Raw genomic sequence first — 16,938 nt, 5'->3', positions numbered from 1 at the left:
ATATATTCATATTCTAATATTAATAAATACAATTAATTTAATTATTTATTTTAATTAAATATTAATAAATATCAATATTAATATTAATATTATCAATAAATATTAATATTAATATTAATATTATCTATTTATAAATATATAATATATATAAAATATATAATATATATATAAATATATATATATAAAATATATAATATTAATATTAATATTATCTATTTATAAATATATATTTACAACATATAGTAAATATAATATAAATTATATAAATATAAATTATATTTACAATATATATTGTAAAGAAAACAATTTCTTGTTCCCATGACTGCCCTGTACATCATAAGTTTCCCAACCACTGGTTAGGATGCTGCTGTACACCCCTCGTGCTCGAAAGTGTTTCTTGAAGCACTTTCTTGAAGTATTTTGGGGGAAATGTAGGCAACTTGGAGATCTGCACTACTCTTGTCCTCCTAAGTCCTCTTCAGACTCTCCTGGAAGTTTGTTAGCTCAACACTGTGACAGTTACAAAGGCAGTGCAAAGGCCAGTAAGATGAGTGAGCTAGCCATGACCTTGAGTGCCATCTGTACCACCTACTGGCTGTGTGACCTAAGGCAATGTATTTAACTCTTTGAATTCTCTGATTCTTCCTCTGTGCAATGGTCTGGGCCTGTGTATATGTATATTTTTAGTAATATTACTATAAAAATAAGTAATAACATTTTTATATTACTATAAAAATAAGTAATAAAACCTTGTATTATATATAGATATATATTATATAATACCGGCCTTGTTATTACTTATAAAGTAAAAATAGTCATTAAAAAAATAAAACATCCATTAAATTAAAAAATGGATGGGAAAGTATCTAACAGATCTTGGTGCATGCTGGGTATCCAAACTATTTTCCTTCTCTCTTTCTTTTCCTTCTTTTGGTAGAATTTGTGTTAGGTGCTCTTGGAAATAAAACACAACTATGACCTACCTAGAATCTGCCCTTGAGATGCTTAACCATAGTACAAGGGAGAAATGTAATCAGTGCTCCACAGAGGGGCAAGTGACTTGCCCAGTGGAGCAGTGAGGAGGGAGGAGCTGATTCCATGTTGGCAACTGGAGAAGCCGAGAAGGAGGAAGTGGCTCTTGAGAAAGAACCTCACGAATGGATAGGATTTCTCTGTTTCTTTTCTCTTCTCTCCTCATTCATTCTCTTCCTTTCTTCTTAAGCAAGTATTGACCCAGAATTAAAAATATCCAGAGGTAGAGAAGGTTTAAAGCACAGTCTGGTTAAAACCCTCTGGTTCTGTCAGCCTGGTTCTCCCTCTTGTGCTGGCTTTGTCCTCAGGTTTATGGATAATAGAGAGCAACTCAGTGTCTCCTGTAAACTCAATTTCGGGAAAACTGACACATGTGCAAACAGATGTTTGTACACCATCATAGGGGTTCACAGACTCTGGAGCCCATCCATCAGTCCCAGATTTAACACTCTGAATGAATAAAATAGCCCCTATGTAGATAAGTTGATGGTCATGGTACTCTTATCCCCCATTTTTTTTTTTTTTGAAGTTAACTTGAAAGGGGCCTTTTCAGTTGAAAGGGTGAACCATCCTGAATCCTTTCTTTAAAAATGGAGCTCTGAAGTAAAACTTGCCTAGGCAGGGAGAGCAGGATTTTAATGGATAGTGATAAGGGAGAAAGCTGGTCCAGGCTGATGAAGCAGCATGAGCACAGAAAGGCACTGTGACAGGTGAGCTTAGAAATATTTGGGTAAGGTGAGCAGATAGGTCTCACTGTGGAAGGGTTCTATCAGGGTGAGTTCTGGTGACAGTGCATGGCTTGAGGGGTAAGAATAAGGCTAGGTCTTCACTTTTAGGCAATGGAATCCCTGAACTTTGTTACATGCATTTCTCACACTTATAGTTTGACACTTGTGTGATTATTTGATTATTAATGTCTGCCTTCCCCATTGGTCTGTCAGGTCCAATGAGCATAGGCGCTATGTTTCTTTCTGCTCAGCTCTGTACTCCCAGCACTAGTTGATGGCCTACTACATAATGATGTTCAGGACACATTCTAGAAATTAACAGGTGGGTGAATAGAGGGATGAACAGTTTCTTGGTGGGGAGCGACACTTTGGATCAATGTTTCTCACAAATGTGAGCTCTTTCGTGGTTTCCTTCTTTGCTCATCAGTTGTCATCAAGCAGGGGTAGAAATTAGCACCTTGTCGGCCAAGCCTTTTTTTGGGCAGATCACATTATCGGAGCTCTCCTTGGTGAGGTGTGCAAATCATGGTTGACATCTGCCAGGTTCTTGATTTGTGCGCACACAGTTTGACCTAAGGTAGCTTGAAATGGTCTAAAAACATGCGTTTTTGGAATTAGATAAGACTGGTTCAAATTTTAGCTCTACCTCTTATTAGCTATAAATTTCTGAGGAAATTACCTTACTTCTCTGGATCTCCTTTCCTCATCTATAAAACAGGAATGACAATAAATAGCTATAGTGTTGTAAGGATTAAATTATCTGGGAATATAAAGGGGCTGGTTCATAGGGGGTGTTATTTTTTACATTTTGTTTTATTTTCTCATTGTGTACTTGAAAATCATGAGGAAGTATTTTATTTTTTCTGATTTTAAAAGAAACATCATATTGGATGCCTTGGTGGCTCAGTTGGTTGGGTGTCCAATTCTTGATTTCAGCTCAGGTCATGATCTCAGGGTCATGGGATTGTGCCCCACTTTGGGCTCCACACTGGATGTGGAGCCTGCTTGGGATTCTCTCTCTCTCCCTCTCCCTTTGTCCCTGTACCCTTCTCCTGCTCCTGTACTCCCTCTCCTTCTTAAAAAACCATAATAATAATAAATAAAATAAAATAGCAACTTCATGCCCAATGTAGAATATTTGTTCTAAACAGCAAAGTCTAAAAGACAAATTAATTGCTTTATCTATAACACTGCATTTGAAATAAACATGATAGCGTTTTGATGTGTTGCTTTCTAGTGTTTTCTCCATTCATGAGAAACTTTATTTTATTTCTTTGTTTCTATGAGAAACTATTTTAAATAGAGAATTCTATCACATGGCACTCAAAGCAAGGGAGTACAAATAGGTGAACAGTGGGGCGCCTGGGTGGCTCAGTCGGTTAAGCACCTGCCTTCAGCTCAGGTCATGATCCAGGGTCCTGTGATGGAGCCCTGCATCAGGCTCCCTGCTCAGTGGGGAGTCTGCTTTTCCCTCTTTCTGCCGTTCCTCCTGCTCGTGTTCTCTCTGTCAAATAAATAAATAAAATCTTTAAAAAATAATGAAAAATAAATAAATGAAAGATAAGTAAGTCTTTCTCTCTACCCTGACCCCAACTACCAGTTCCCCTGTTCCCCAGAGACATCCGCTATTACCAGGTTTTTAGGTGACCTCCCAGGGCTAGTTTACATATTTAGAAAATCTATTTAATCATCTTCTCACGCAAACACTGGAATAGTGTACCTGCCCTTTGCACTGGAGGCCGCCACAAAAGTGGGTTCCATTTCAGTGCTCATAGGCATCTGTGGGCAGGGCCATGTAGGGCTCTGGTGACAAGTTCTGAGGGCTAGCAAGACTTGGTCTCGGTTGTGCATTTTTACTCTTTGAACTGAAAATCTGCAAACAAGAAAACAGGTGTTAGAATTCTCAGTCTCAACCGTTTCTACAGTTGCTCATGCGAGAAACAGATTGCAGGCAATGGCCAAGGCCAGCAGACAAGGCGGTCTGAAGCAGAATTCAAGCTTCTCCAGCATTTTACTGACACTCAGTCAATGTTTCTAAACTGATGGCTTGAATGAGTGTTCTGACATGGAAAGATAATATCTTGCAATTGGGATTGATTAGAAAATCAGAGATGTGTGACTCCTAGAATGCTCTGGAGTGAAGGCCAGAGCCTAAATTAATATGGCTTACTCTGAGACCAGTCCTGCTCCACTGCCCCGCTACCCTCAGTTCATCACTGGAGCATCTCGTCTCCTCTGCAGTTTGCACCCCATCTGATCCAGGTCTGTCCGTCCAAACTCTCACTGGGTTATCTCACTGCCTTCAGACCAGCCCTCCCTGCCGGAGAGACCAGGTTCTCTCTACTCAGACTTCCTCTTTCCCTCCTGTTAATTAATTCATCAACCCAAGAACACTGAGAACTTGACCTTTTACTTACCCAGGGGACAAGGAGGGGGGATAGGAATTTGGACTTGTTCAGAGCTAAGCTCCAGAGAGCAGTGAATAAGAATGAACTGGTGCATTTGAATATTGTACACCTGAAACTAACATAACATTGCATGTTAACTATATTGGGATTAAAATAAAAAACTTAATAGGGCACCTGGGTGACCTAGTCGTTAAGCATCTGCGTTTGGCTCAGGTCATGATCTCAGGGTCCTGGGATCGAGCCCTGTGTTGGGCACTTTGCTCAGCGGGAAGCCTGCTTCTCCCTCTCCCTCTCCCCCTGCTTGTGTTCCCTCTCTTACTGCCTTGGTCAAATATATAAATAAAATCTTTTTTAAAAAACAACTTAATAAAAAAAGAAGCTGATGCATCTGAGGCACCTCATCTGTAAAATGAATAATATAATGGATATGACATGCTTTGTAAGTGGTTAAGTGCTATATAGGCATAAGGGGCTCATATTTTTATAAGGATGATGATAATTTAAAACTAAGACATGGAAACCAATAATTTTACAAATGAATTTTTAACTTACTAAAGTGCTACTTATTCATTTTAGAAGATTTTTAAAATATATAAAAAAAAGTAAGGGAAATTCTCAGAGTCTTATTAGAAAATGTGATATCTTACAGTATATATACAGTATCTGCCCTTTCTATCCCTATGGGACTGTGTCTATGGGAGGATTATTTTTGCTTTGGCAACAAATTTTGCCCTGTGATTTACTGTGGCCAATTAAGTGTGAGTGGAAATGACATGTGCAACTTCTGAGATGAAATTTTAAGAGCCTAGTAAGGCTCTGCCATCTTTTTTCTCCTGTCACAAGACTGGCTTTTCTATCATTCTAGATCTTGGAATGAAGACTTCTGTTGGACATGTAATGTGAGTGAGAAATAATCATTTATTCTTGTCAGTGCCTGAGATTTGGAGGTTAATGCAGCATAAATTGTCCTAAAATACCTGACACAGTGAAATATAATAACTGTTAATATTTTGGTGTATATCCTTCATGCTTTTTTCTATACCTATATTCTATATTTTTTAATAAAAATAGGATCATAATATACCTATGATTTTGTGAAGTGCTCTTCTCATTTCAGCTGTAAAATTTTAGTATATATCTCTCTCTAAAACACAAAGATTCTTTTTGAAATATAATCACAACATCATTATCACACTTAAAATGAATACTAATCCAAACAAGGTCCAGATTTTGCACAAGGTTGATGTGTCTCTTACATCTCTCTTCATTTCTAAGTTCCTCCTCCCCACCTCTCTCTCTCATTTACCCTTGAGTTGTATTTGTTGAAGAAACTGAACTGGTTCCGTAAAGTTTCTCACAGTCCAGATTTTGCTGATTGTATATCCCCATGGCACCATTTAACATGTTCCTCTTTCTATTATATTTCCTGTAAATTGCTGATTAAATCGAGAGACTTGATCAGATTTAGAGAACAGATATTTAAACTCAATACATTATGAGCATTTTTGTTGTGTTAATGACTACAGATTTGTCAAAAATAAGAATCTATATAATTTCTTTTTTTTTTTTTAAAGATTTTATTTATTTATTTGTCAGAAAGAGAGACAGCAAGCACAGGCAGACAGAGTGGCAGGCAGAGTCAGAGGGAGAAGCAGGCTCCCCGCAGAGCAGGGATTCCGATGTGGGACTCAATCCCAGGACGCTGGGATCATGACCTGAGCCGAAGGCAGCCGCTTAACCAACTGAGCCACCCAGGCGTTCCGTAGAATCTATATAATTTCTTTAGCTGGTCCTCTACTGTCAGTCCTTTGGATTTTTCTCATTTTTTGCCACCATACACAACTTTCTGATAAGGCTTCCTGTGGACAGGTTCTCTGGCCTGATTTGCTTCCTTCTGTTCTCTTAGTTCCTGCGGATGGTGGATGCCTGTGCCAGCTTCCTAACAGAAGCCTTGAACCCCGAAAACTGTGTTGGAATACTGAGGCTGGCAGATACACACTCGTTGGACAGTCTGAAGAAGCAGGTTCAAAATTACATCATTCAAAACTTTGTGCAGATTCTGAACTCTGAGGAGTTCCTCGAACTTCCCGTGGACACTCTGTACCACATCTTGAAGAGTGATGACCTCTATGTGACCGAGGAGGCTCAGGTGTTTGAGACTGTGATGAGTTGGGTCCGGCACAAACAGTCAGAACGACTCTGCTTGCTCCCCTATGTCCTTGAGAATGTGCGCCTGCCACTTCTGGACCCATGGTACTTTGTGGAGACAGTGGAGGCAGATCCTCTTATCAGACAGTGCCCAGAGGTCTTCCCGCTGCTTCAGGAAGCCAGGATGTACCACCTTTCGGGCAATGAGGTGAGTTGACATTGAATGAGCCTGTAGTTAAGCAACGAAGTAGAGGAGTCAGTGGCCTTACAGAAATATAGGTGAGGCTGGCTTACCAATCTTTACAGCACAGAGAAGGCACTGTTCTGTTTGTGGTTTGAGTCAGGCAGTTCCAAAGGCCCTGGATTTCTGATCTGTAAAATGGGGCTGACACAACATAAACACCTACTGAGAGGACTGAGTGAGATGGGAAATCACTCAGCACCATGCTGGGCACATCCTCCCTCATCCCAGGGCATAAGGGTGGAGGTTGGCAGGGGTGACACATACAGGATGGAATGTGCCCTGTCTGGTCGCCATCCCATAGGAGTACTGCTTTCCTAGTTTGCCTGCTCTGGAGAACCGTGGGTCTCTTGGATATCCTATGACATTACCTTGGTTCAGACTGTCATTGTTTCCTTCCTGAGTTTCTGAAAATTCCCCAAAACTCACCTTCCTGCCCTCAGTCTGGCCTCCCTCCAATTCATTCATCAGCTGGATGATCTAAAACTCAAGCATGAGAGCACCTGGGTGGCTCAGTCTTTAAGCAACTGCCTTCAGCTCAGGTCATGATCCCAGGGTCGTGGGATCGAGCCCCGCATCAGGCTCCCTGCTCAGTGGGAGGCCTGCTTCTCCCTCTCCCACTCCCGCTGCTTGTGTTTGCTCTCTAGCCGTGTCTCTCTCGGTCAAATAAATAAATAAAATCTTTAAAATTAAAAAAACAAAACAAAACTCAAACCTAATTATTGTGCTCTTGGGCTTATCCTCTTCACAGCTCCCCATGACTCTCAGGGTAAAGCCCACACCCTTCATGCCTGAGCTCCCAGAGTCTCGCTTACCTACTTTACCTCTGCCCATTTCTCTAGTGCCATCTCCAGCCTCTCCCCACTGCTAGGGTCCTGTGCACTGCTTGCAGTTCCCCAAAGTGGATGTGCTTTTTCATCCACTTAATGCAGACTAAGGCTCAAGTGCTTTTTTCCTCTTTCCATCTAGTTGACTTCTGTACCAGCTGCAAAAAGTTAAAAGCACCACCTCAGAGACCTCCCTCATTCCCCTAGCACCTGGTGCATTGCTCTGTCGTAGCACCAACCGCCACATGGTAACCATTGACTTCCTCATCTGTAAAGGTCTCTATACTGGCAGCTTGTTATGGTCAGAAATATGTCTTATTGGACTTTCCATCTCCAGACCTTACGAGAATCCCTGATATAGAGTAACTGATTGGTAAATGTTGAATGAATAAATAGGTACCAAGATGATGAATACGCATATCATTTGGCTGTACCTGGTTCTCCTTAACAACTTCTGAAGAAGTGTTTTATTCAAAACTTCATAAACACAAAAATAGGCTTAGTGGAAAGGAACAAAACCATCAGGAAATAATAATATAGGGACAGTGTGTTAAGTTTATACGCATGAACACACACACCTATATACCACCGTACAGTAATTCTGGGATAGGCTTCTAAACCTTCATTAGGCCATTGATAGAAATCCTAACCACAAGTGGTTTAGAAATTATCTGTCTGAGGCCACCGGAGCCTCCTTCTTTTCCTATATGTCCTTTCCTATTTGTGTGTTGCCCTCAGATCTGCTGTCATTGATTCACTCTGCAACTATCCTGAAATGTTTAGTACAATTTACCAGTGATACTATCAGAATCAGGAGGTCAGGAGGGCTTTTGTTTTTTTAAGATTTTATCTAATTATTTTAGAGAGAGAGATTGAGAGAGAGAGAGAAAAAACGTAAGTCAGGGAGAGAGAGGGACAAGCAGACTCTGCACTGAGCTCGGAGACTGATGTCAATCTCACAACCCTGAAATCGTTAACCCAGCCGAAATCAAGAGCTGGGTGCTCAACAAGCTGAGCCACTCAGGTGGCCCAGGAGTTTTCTTTGTGAGATTTTAAAATACAAATTGTATTTCTTTAATATATATAGGGTTATTTATTTCTTCTAGAATGCTCTAGAAATTCAAAGAATTTCCCCATTTCATAGAGGTTATGGAATTTACTGGCATAAAGTTACTAATGGCATTCCTTTATTATCCTTTTAATATCTGTAGAATCTATAGTGATGTCACATCTCTCACTCCAGATATTAGTAGTTAATGTTTCCTCTCTTTTTTTCCTGATCAGACTGGTTAGACGTTTATCAGTTCTATCAATTTTCTCAAAGAAACACCTTCTGGTTTCATTAGTTTTTAGGGTTTATTTTATTTATTTGGATCTAATCTTGATTATTTTCTTTCTTCTGCCTACTTTGGGTTTAATTATCTCTTGTTTTTTTAAATTGGAAGCTGAAGTAATTGATTTGAGAACTTCCTTATATTTTCTAGTATTATCAGTAGTGCTATAAATTTCCTGTGAACTATTTTAACAGCATCCCATATATTTTAATAAGCTATACTTTTATATATGTATGTATGTATTTTTTGCAAATAAATTCTGAACACCGACTGTGTGCCAGATATGGCACCAGCACTACAAAAACAGTATCTGCCTTATGGTCTATCAGAGAAGCTAAGACACTAAGTGAATGAACAGTGATGAGTAGACTGAAAGAGGGAGTCCAGGCAACCATATGGGTCCTACCACATGCTAGGTATGTGGGTCGCTGGCAGATGGCTCAGCACTGGGTCATCAAAGCCCTCATAAAACTGCAGACAGTGTCTGTCTCTACAGCTGCTCTCAGTTCAGTGTTCAACGTATAGAGTCTTGCTCAACTACACTTCCAATATCCTAGCTATTTTATTTCTGCTTCCTGTATCCTAAGTCCCTAAAATATAGGTAATAAAGGTTTTCTGCTGATAAAAATTACCTAAGTTGCTGCTAGGAAGTATGTACTCTGACTTTGGTATTTGCAGTGTGTGGGAGAGTGGCATTATGAATTTTGGGTTTAGGAGAGGAGAGAACTCTGATATCTGGAAGAGTTTCCAGTGGCAGGAACTTGGGCTTTAAATTTAGGCAGATCTGGGCTTTAATCTTGACTGCACAATTTACTGACAGTGTGACCTTGGGTAAGCCAGTTAGCTGCTTGAAAGCTCTGTCCTGACCTATAACATGGAGACAATAATGCCTACCAACTGATACAGTGAGAATTAAATAGGATAATGAATGAGATGTGGTTAGCACAGTGTCTGGTGCATGGTTAAGGCCCCACAAATGAGACTATTCTCATTCTTTTGCAATTCCTTTATGGTGCACTATCTCTCACAACCAGGCATTTTCTCTTTCTAAGTCTAGGATTTCTCTTTTCTTTTCTTTTTTTCTTTCTTTCTTTTTTTTTTTTTTTTTTTTTTTTTTTTTAAAGATTTTGTTTATTTGTCAGAGAGAGAGAGAGAGCACAAGCAGGGGGAGTGGCAGGCAGAGCAGGCAGAGCAGGCAAAGCAGGCAGAGGGAGAAGCAGGCTCCCTGCTTAGCAAGGAGCCTGATGTAGGCAGGATACCAGCATCCTGGGATCATGACCGGAGCCAAAGGCAGATGTTTTACTGACTGAGCTACCCAGGCATCCCAGATTTCTCTATCCAGGCATCCCAGATTTCTCTTTTCATTGTGTCCAAGGGTTACTGCTTTTTCCCAAATCCACCTCAGGGCACTTTCTCTTTCCTGTTTTACAGTCTGGGTAACTGAACTAACCAACCATGGTGATCTTTGAATTGGGGTGTCAATTGCCAGTTCATTCCTTGAAACTCCCTGTCTGTTCACTACTTGAATAATCCTGGGTTTCCTCCTGATAATGGTGGTCTAAGTCTGGAGGCTGCTCTTTGAACACAGTTATCCCCTTAACCTTCCTTTTCCAAACTTCAGCTCTTCTTGTCCTGTCATCATCTCTCCCTTTTAACCTTTTTCCTCCTCTAAGTTTAGGGAGGTGGAAAACAGTGGGATCTTTTAGAACCCTAAAGCAGATGTCAATCTACATTCGATTTAGGAGTGGTACCTTCATAGAGAGAAGTCTTTGGGGGCAGAGATAGTTTCCCCTTTATTTCATTGCCTCCTAAATGTCTAGTGACCACCTTGATTTATACCCAAAGCTGCTCCGGCATGTGTGGTGTCTCTCACTCCTGAGTGAGGCAGAGGCTCACCCCTGAGGACAGCTTTGTTAAAGCAACATGGTCTCTTCTGCTGGTCCCCTAGTATAGGCCTTGTTAATGAATAGTCAGCAAGGTGCAACTGTTCTATTTTTAACAATCTGAAAAGAAACTAGTTAGGCCTAATTGTTGCATGTGATTCACTGGCAAACCCTTCTGTGTGTCTGCAACAAACTTGCACATCTCAGCTTCAAGACTGGCCTTGTCATGATGCCTTTGGGGTTAATATTTTGTCAAATGTAGCTGAATTTACAGTTTGATAATAGTGCCACCACTTAGGAGTTCTGTGGTGCCTAGTGATGAGGTGGGTCTTAATACCTAACAATGCCATCAACTAGATGGTTGTATTAGTTATCTATTGTTGTGTAACAAATTGTCCCCAAACTTTAAGGCAATAAACATTTATTCTCTCACAGCTTACAGGAATCTAGGCATGGTTTATTTGGGCAGTTCTGGCCTAGAGTCTCTCATGAAGCTGTAGTCAAGCTGTTGGCAGAGGCTACAGTCATCTCAAAGCTCAAACAGGGTTGGAGGATCAAATTCCAGGCTCACTCACAAGATTGTTGACAGGTGTCAGTTCCTTGCTGGCTGTTGGCTGGAAGCCTCAGTTTCTTACCACGTGGGCCTCTCCACAGCAGCTGGCTTTTCCAGAGAAAATGGCCCCAGAGAGACTGTGAGATCCATCAAGATGAAAGCAGTAGTGCTTTTTTATTTTTATTTTTTAAAGAGTTTATTTATTTATTTGACAGAGATCACAATAGGCATAGAAGCAGGGAGAGAGAGAGGAGGAAGAAGGCTCCCTGCTGAACAGAGAACCTGATGCTGGGCTCAGTCCCAGGACCCTGGGATCACAAACCAAGCCAAAGGCAGAGGCTTTAACCCACTGAGCCACCCAGGCACTCTGAAAGCTGTAGTGCTTTTTATTTATTTATTTTAAAGATTTTATTTATTTATTTGACAGACAGAGATCACCAGTAGACAGAGAGGCAGGCAGAGAGAGAGGAGGAAGCAGGCTCCCTGTGGAGCAGAGAGCCCGATGCGGGGCTTGATCCCAGGACCCTGAGATCATGACCTGAGCTGAAGGCAGAGGCTTTAATCCACTGAGCCGCCCAGGTGCCCCGCTGTAGTGCTTTTTAAAACCTAGTTTCAGCACTGGTAAATCATCACCTCTGCTGTATTCTGCTGGCATAGAGGCCAATCCTGGAACAATGTCGGGGGAACAACATAAGATGTAAATACCCTGAGGTGGGGATTGCTGGGTGCCACTGTGGAAGCTGGTTACAATGGTGATCTAGACTGGAAAAAAGTCTGTATTGGGTCCTGGGTTACCTAACTCATTCATTCATTCATTCATTCATTCATTCATTCTTTCATCCATTCATTCATTCAATGAGTGTTCATAGAATCCCACAACCTCCTAGCACTATTATTGATGCTGAGGATCTATTGGAGAATAAGGGCTGTTTCTGCCATCAGGGGACCTTATAGTAAATTACAAAGAAGTAGGAAAAGTGTTGTGATAGGAGAATTCAGGACTGTGGGAACATGTGTAGAAAGTCAAGAATGACTTCTTGGAAGAAAGGACCAAGGGACATTACAAAAAATGCCTGTGACTTAAAGGGTAGGTGGATGGGGAAGTGGTATGGGAAATCAAGGACAAATATTATGGGAGGATCCAGATAGCAGGAATGCAGAGTTTTCAGTCAATGAGAGCAGTCTTCCACAGCCTAGGACTCAGGAATAGGGTCCCAGGCTAGGAATCAGGAGTAAGATCACAGCTAGTCCAGTCCCCTACAGGCCAATAGGGTATTGAGGCAAGAGAGCAGCCACTGTGAAGAAGACGGGGCCTTCAGGGGAAGGCCGAGGTCTGGCTTTCAGAACTGGAATAAAGGTCATACAGGGACCAATTCTGGGAAGCTAGTGCTATCATCTAAGCATTGCTCTGCAGTCCCTAATTCTTTTTTTTTTTTTTTAAAGATTTTATTTATTTATTTGACAGAGAGAGATGACAAGCAGGCAGAGAGGCAGGCAGAGAGAGAGGAGGAAGCAGGCTCCCTGCTGAGCAGAGAGCCTGATTTGGGGTCGATCCCAGGACCCTGGGATCATGACCTGAGCCGAAGACAGTGGCTTAACCCTCTGAGCCACCCAGGCGTCCCTGCAGTCCCTAATTCTTTTGAAAGGACCAGATTGGTGCTGGAGTTGCATCTCAGCTGTGGGGAGGGGAGATTTAGGGACATGAAGCAGGGCAGATAGTGGGAAAGAAAATGGCAAAGTGGCAAAATTTGTCTTTGGTGCCAGCTTATTGCTCAGATCCTGTCCTGCCAGCTTGGTTTCTCACAGTGACTCCGAGTTCCCAGGACCACCCCTCCCACCCTTATCCCAGCTGTCTTCTCCACTGTCAGTGCCCTCCGATTCTACCCATTGCCCTCCCGCACTTCTTTCTGCTGACCTCCAAAGGAGAGCCCTGCGACACACTTCATGGCCATGAATTGAGTATGAAAAATTTACTGTATCTGACTCTTTGGTACAGAAAACCAAAGTCTCTTACTTTGTTTGGTCTGCTTATTTGTGACCATTGAACCTCAAGTTCGCCACTTGAGGGGGCAGTTTTTGCTACTGTAACCTGTTTGTCACACCTGTGGTCAAAATTGAAGTGTCATAGCCTGTGTGAGGTCAGCCTGACCTTGCAGACTGCTTTGGTCATTGAGAAATGGGTGCTACCTTTCCGTCTCCTATTAGCCCACTTGCAGAACCTGCCCCACTGAGCCCAGGGGATGGATGGAACCAGGAAGAGGGCAGCTCTCCCTTTTCCCCAGTAATGCCAATATGACATCTCTAGCTGCTTCTTCTGCCATGACTGTTAAGGGCTGTGCCTATGCCAGGTGCTCCGCTCATCCCTCTACATCACAACCTCATGAATGCTCACAATGACTTGATGACACAGAAGTGATCTCAGGCACTTGTGGAGATTGTGTTGCTTCTCCAAGGTCACATAGCCACAGGTGGTGAAACCAGGACTAAACTCTGGTGTATTTGACTTTCAAACCTCTGTTCTTTCAGCTGGGTTCAAATATCTGTGGTGTGGTTTTTTTTTTTTTTTTTTTTTTTTTTGCTTGTTCAGGGCTCTGAAGGGTCATATCTTTGATGTTGGGACCCAGTCCTCCAACATCCCTGGCCACACCATGCTCCTGTTTGAGACTTTTCCCCTAAGTCTCCAAGTGCTCTTGTGTGCCTACCATCAGGACTTCTCTTTCAGAAGAGGTCTGGTGGTGAGCAAAGTCTGGGATATCATTAAGAAATTGAAACCAGGAGTGGGAGAAGGTAGCCAGAAATGAAATTCCAGGGTTCAGACCTTCAGACTGGGCAGGAAGGTTGAAGTACAGTTGATGGTAAATGGACCTGGACTTCTTAAGATAGCAGCAAAAGCAACAATAGGTAAACTTTGTTGAGTATTTAATATATCCTGGGCCCCTTCCAGGCCAGGCACACTGCATATGTGATACCATTTCATCCTCACCACAGACCTATGAGATAATTATGGCTCAAGTCCCCATTACACAGATGATGGAGCTGAGGCTCAAGGTGAGGTTACATGGTGGCAGAGTTGGGAACTGGGCTCTGCTCGGTCTGGTTCCATAGCCTGGGCTCTGAACCTCTGTGTCATCCTGCCTTTATGTACTCCCATTGGTTTTCCAGATCATTTCGGAGCGCACCAAGCCCAGGATGCATGAGTTTCAGTCTGAGGTATTCATGATCATTGGTGGCTGCACGAAGGATGAACGGTTTGTGGCGGAGGTTACCTGCCTGGACCCCTTGCGGCGCAGCCGCCTGGAGGTGGCCAAGCTCCCCATGACAGAGCATGAGCTGGACAGTGAGAATAAGAAGTGGGTGGAGTTTGCATGCGTGACATTAAAAAATGAGGTCTACATCTCAGGTAAGCAGGAGCCAAGTGATGCCAAAGCAAGTCCCCAGGGACACTATGTATTTTCTGAGTGAGAGCCAGGCAACAGACTTAGAAGGATTACTATGAATGGTGATGATCTACCTCTGACAGGGTCACCACATGGAAACCAGGAGCTTAGGTGATCTTATCCTGGAAAGCACATTCTTACTTAATGGAGACTAACCTGTGAGCAGTTGTACTAGGATCTGGGGAAGCAGCAGACAGGTCCGGTCCTTCATAGAAAGGAAGAAGGAAAGTGATACTAGAGCTTATTTGGTATTTGCTAGAGATGTATGACACTGAGCTGGGCACTGGGTAATGAATAAAAATGTCTGTTGTTCTCCCCAAACCTGAACCTCACCTCAAATTTATTGTTATACTTTTAAGGATTTTTTAAAAATGTGTTTATTTGATAGAGAGACATGCAGTGAGAGAGGAAACTCAAGCAGGGGGAATGGGAGAGGGAGAAACAGGCTTCCAACAGAGCAGAGAGCCCAGAGCAGGGCTCGATCCCAGGACCCTGGGATCATGATCTGAGCCAATGGCGACACTTAACTGACTGAGTCACCCAAGTGCCCCAAGTAGCACACAATACTTTGTCATTTCTCACTTCTAAGTTACTTGCTTATTTACTATTACACTGCGCCTGACTCCAATTAGTCCTCGAATTCCAGAAGAGTCAATACTGTACTGCCAGTACCTAGCCCTGCACCTGGCTACTAGTAAATGCTTAATATATATTTATTAAGTGACAAAGTCTCTATCATCTTTACAGCACAGTAGATGAATTTACACTTTGGTGGTATTTAATCATTTTCCTCTCACATCAACTCTCTAAGGTAGGTGATTTTAATCTCCAGTTTACAAATGGAGAAAATGCAGGCTCTGAAGGGTTATGGAATGCATCTGAAGACAGGTCACACACTGGTAAACATCAGGCAGGGTCTCAACCCAGGTTCTCTGAGTCCCATGCTCTCCCCAGCTCTTCTTGGGGCTCCTGAGCAGGAGACAAGCATCCCTTGTCCTCTCTTGGTGGCTTTCTCTAATCTGTATTTGTTTGGGGAAGAGCTTCTTCCCAGAACCAAATACAGAGTCCAAACTCCAAAATCAAAGTCACATCAGTTCTTCCCTGGGAATGTTAATGTCATAGATTACGTGATAACTTTTGTTTATCTTGTAGAAATAATTTTTTAAAGGTCTTATTTATTTATTTGACAGAGAAAGAGAGAGAGAGCGAGAGCGCACACAAGCAAGGGAGCAGCAGAGGGAGAGGGAGAAGCATGCTCCCCGCTGAGCAGGGAGCCAGATGCAGGACTCCATCTCAGGACCCTGGGATCATGACCTGAGCCAAAGGCAGAGGCTTAACCATCTGAGCCACCTAGGCACCCCACTATAGAAATATTTTTTGATTGCTGTTGAAGATTCAAATAATATAGAGAGTATAAAGTAAAATATGCCAGTTTCTCTGTGCCATTACCATCTTACATGTTTTAACTTTTTTTTTAATTAAAGATTTTTATTTATTTATTTATTTGACAGACAGAGATCACAAGTAGGCAGAGAAGCAAGCAGAGAGAGAGAGAGGAAGGGAAGCAGGCTCCCTGCTGAGCAGAGAGCCCGACGAGGGGCTCGATCCCAGGACGCTGAGACCATGACCTGAGCCGAAGGCAGAGATTTAACCCACTGAGCCACCCAGGCGCCCCCATGTTTTAACTTTTTTACAAAAATAATTTTATATTGGTTTAGAGTAAGCTAATGTTAGTTGCTGTCACAAATGCTAAATCTCAATGGATTATTGCAATAGTATGTGGGGAGAGTGGACCTGCTTCACTCAGTCATTCAGAGACCTAGCCTTTTTCCATCTGATGATGCTACTGTTTTCCATACGTGGCCTTCAAGGTTAATGGAATTCAGGAAGAGGGAGATACTGAATGAGTTGAGAAAGCACACCTGCTCATAACAGCCTCAGCCTGGATGGGAGGCATCAATCTGCTTACATTCTATGGACAAGAACTAGCCACATTCCCTGCTGTACCACCAGCCCCCATGGAGGGGGTCTAGGAAATGTAGTTTAAATGCGTGCACAGAAGGAAAAGACAGGTTTGGCAATCATAGTCTATGTCACATTTGCTACACACGTTATATTCTACAGTTTGTCCTTTTCTTCACTTAGATTTGTTGTTGTCTATTGAAAAATGATACAAGCAGTGCATGAAGGCATGCTTGTTACACACAGTTAAATCACAGAAACTTGTACTTCAATTAATGATTTATTTTGGGCACAATTACATATCAATATAATGAATCTTAATTATGGATTAAGTCTATTGAATGAATGAAACAATTTTTTTAGTTTTTATTTTCCCACTGGAAAA

General features: G+C 42.1%; 1 protein-coding gene across 4 annotated transcripts in view; it reads left to right on the top strand.

Moving 5' to 3' along the window:
* The window catches only part of KLHL6 (kelch like family member 6), a 79,464-nt gene that overhangs the window by 40,660 nt on the left and 21,866 nt on the right, over positions 1-16,938 (top strand). For 3 of the 4 annotated variants that reach the window (XM_082692616.1, XM_082692615.1, XM_082692614.1), the window contains 2 exons: positions 6,075-6,524; positions 14,317-14,554. In XM_082692616.1, the coding sequence (XP_082548742.1) occupies positions 6,075-6,524; positions 14,317-14,554 (688 nt within the window). Of the gene's footprint in view, positions 1-5,033; positions 5,068-6,074; positions 6,525-14,316; positions 14,555-16,938 lie in introns of all 4 variants that reach the window. The other variant, XM_082692617.1, reaches the window with a different exon arrangement.

The sequence above is a fragment of the Mustela nivalis genome, assembly GCF_964662115.1.
Source record: "Mustela nivalis genome assembly, chromosome: 1".
NCBI lineage: Eukaryota > Metazoa > Chordata > Mammalia > Carnivora > Mustelidae > Mustela > Mustela nivalis.
The sequence above is the reverse complement of the archived record's forward strand: the minus strand, read 5'-3'. Positions and strand labels throughout refer to the sequence as shown.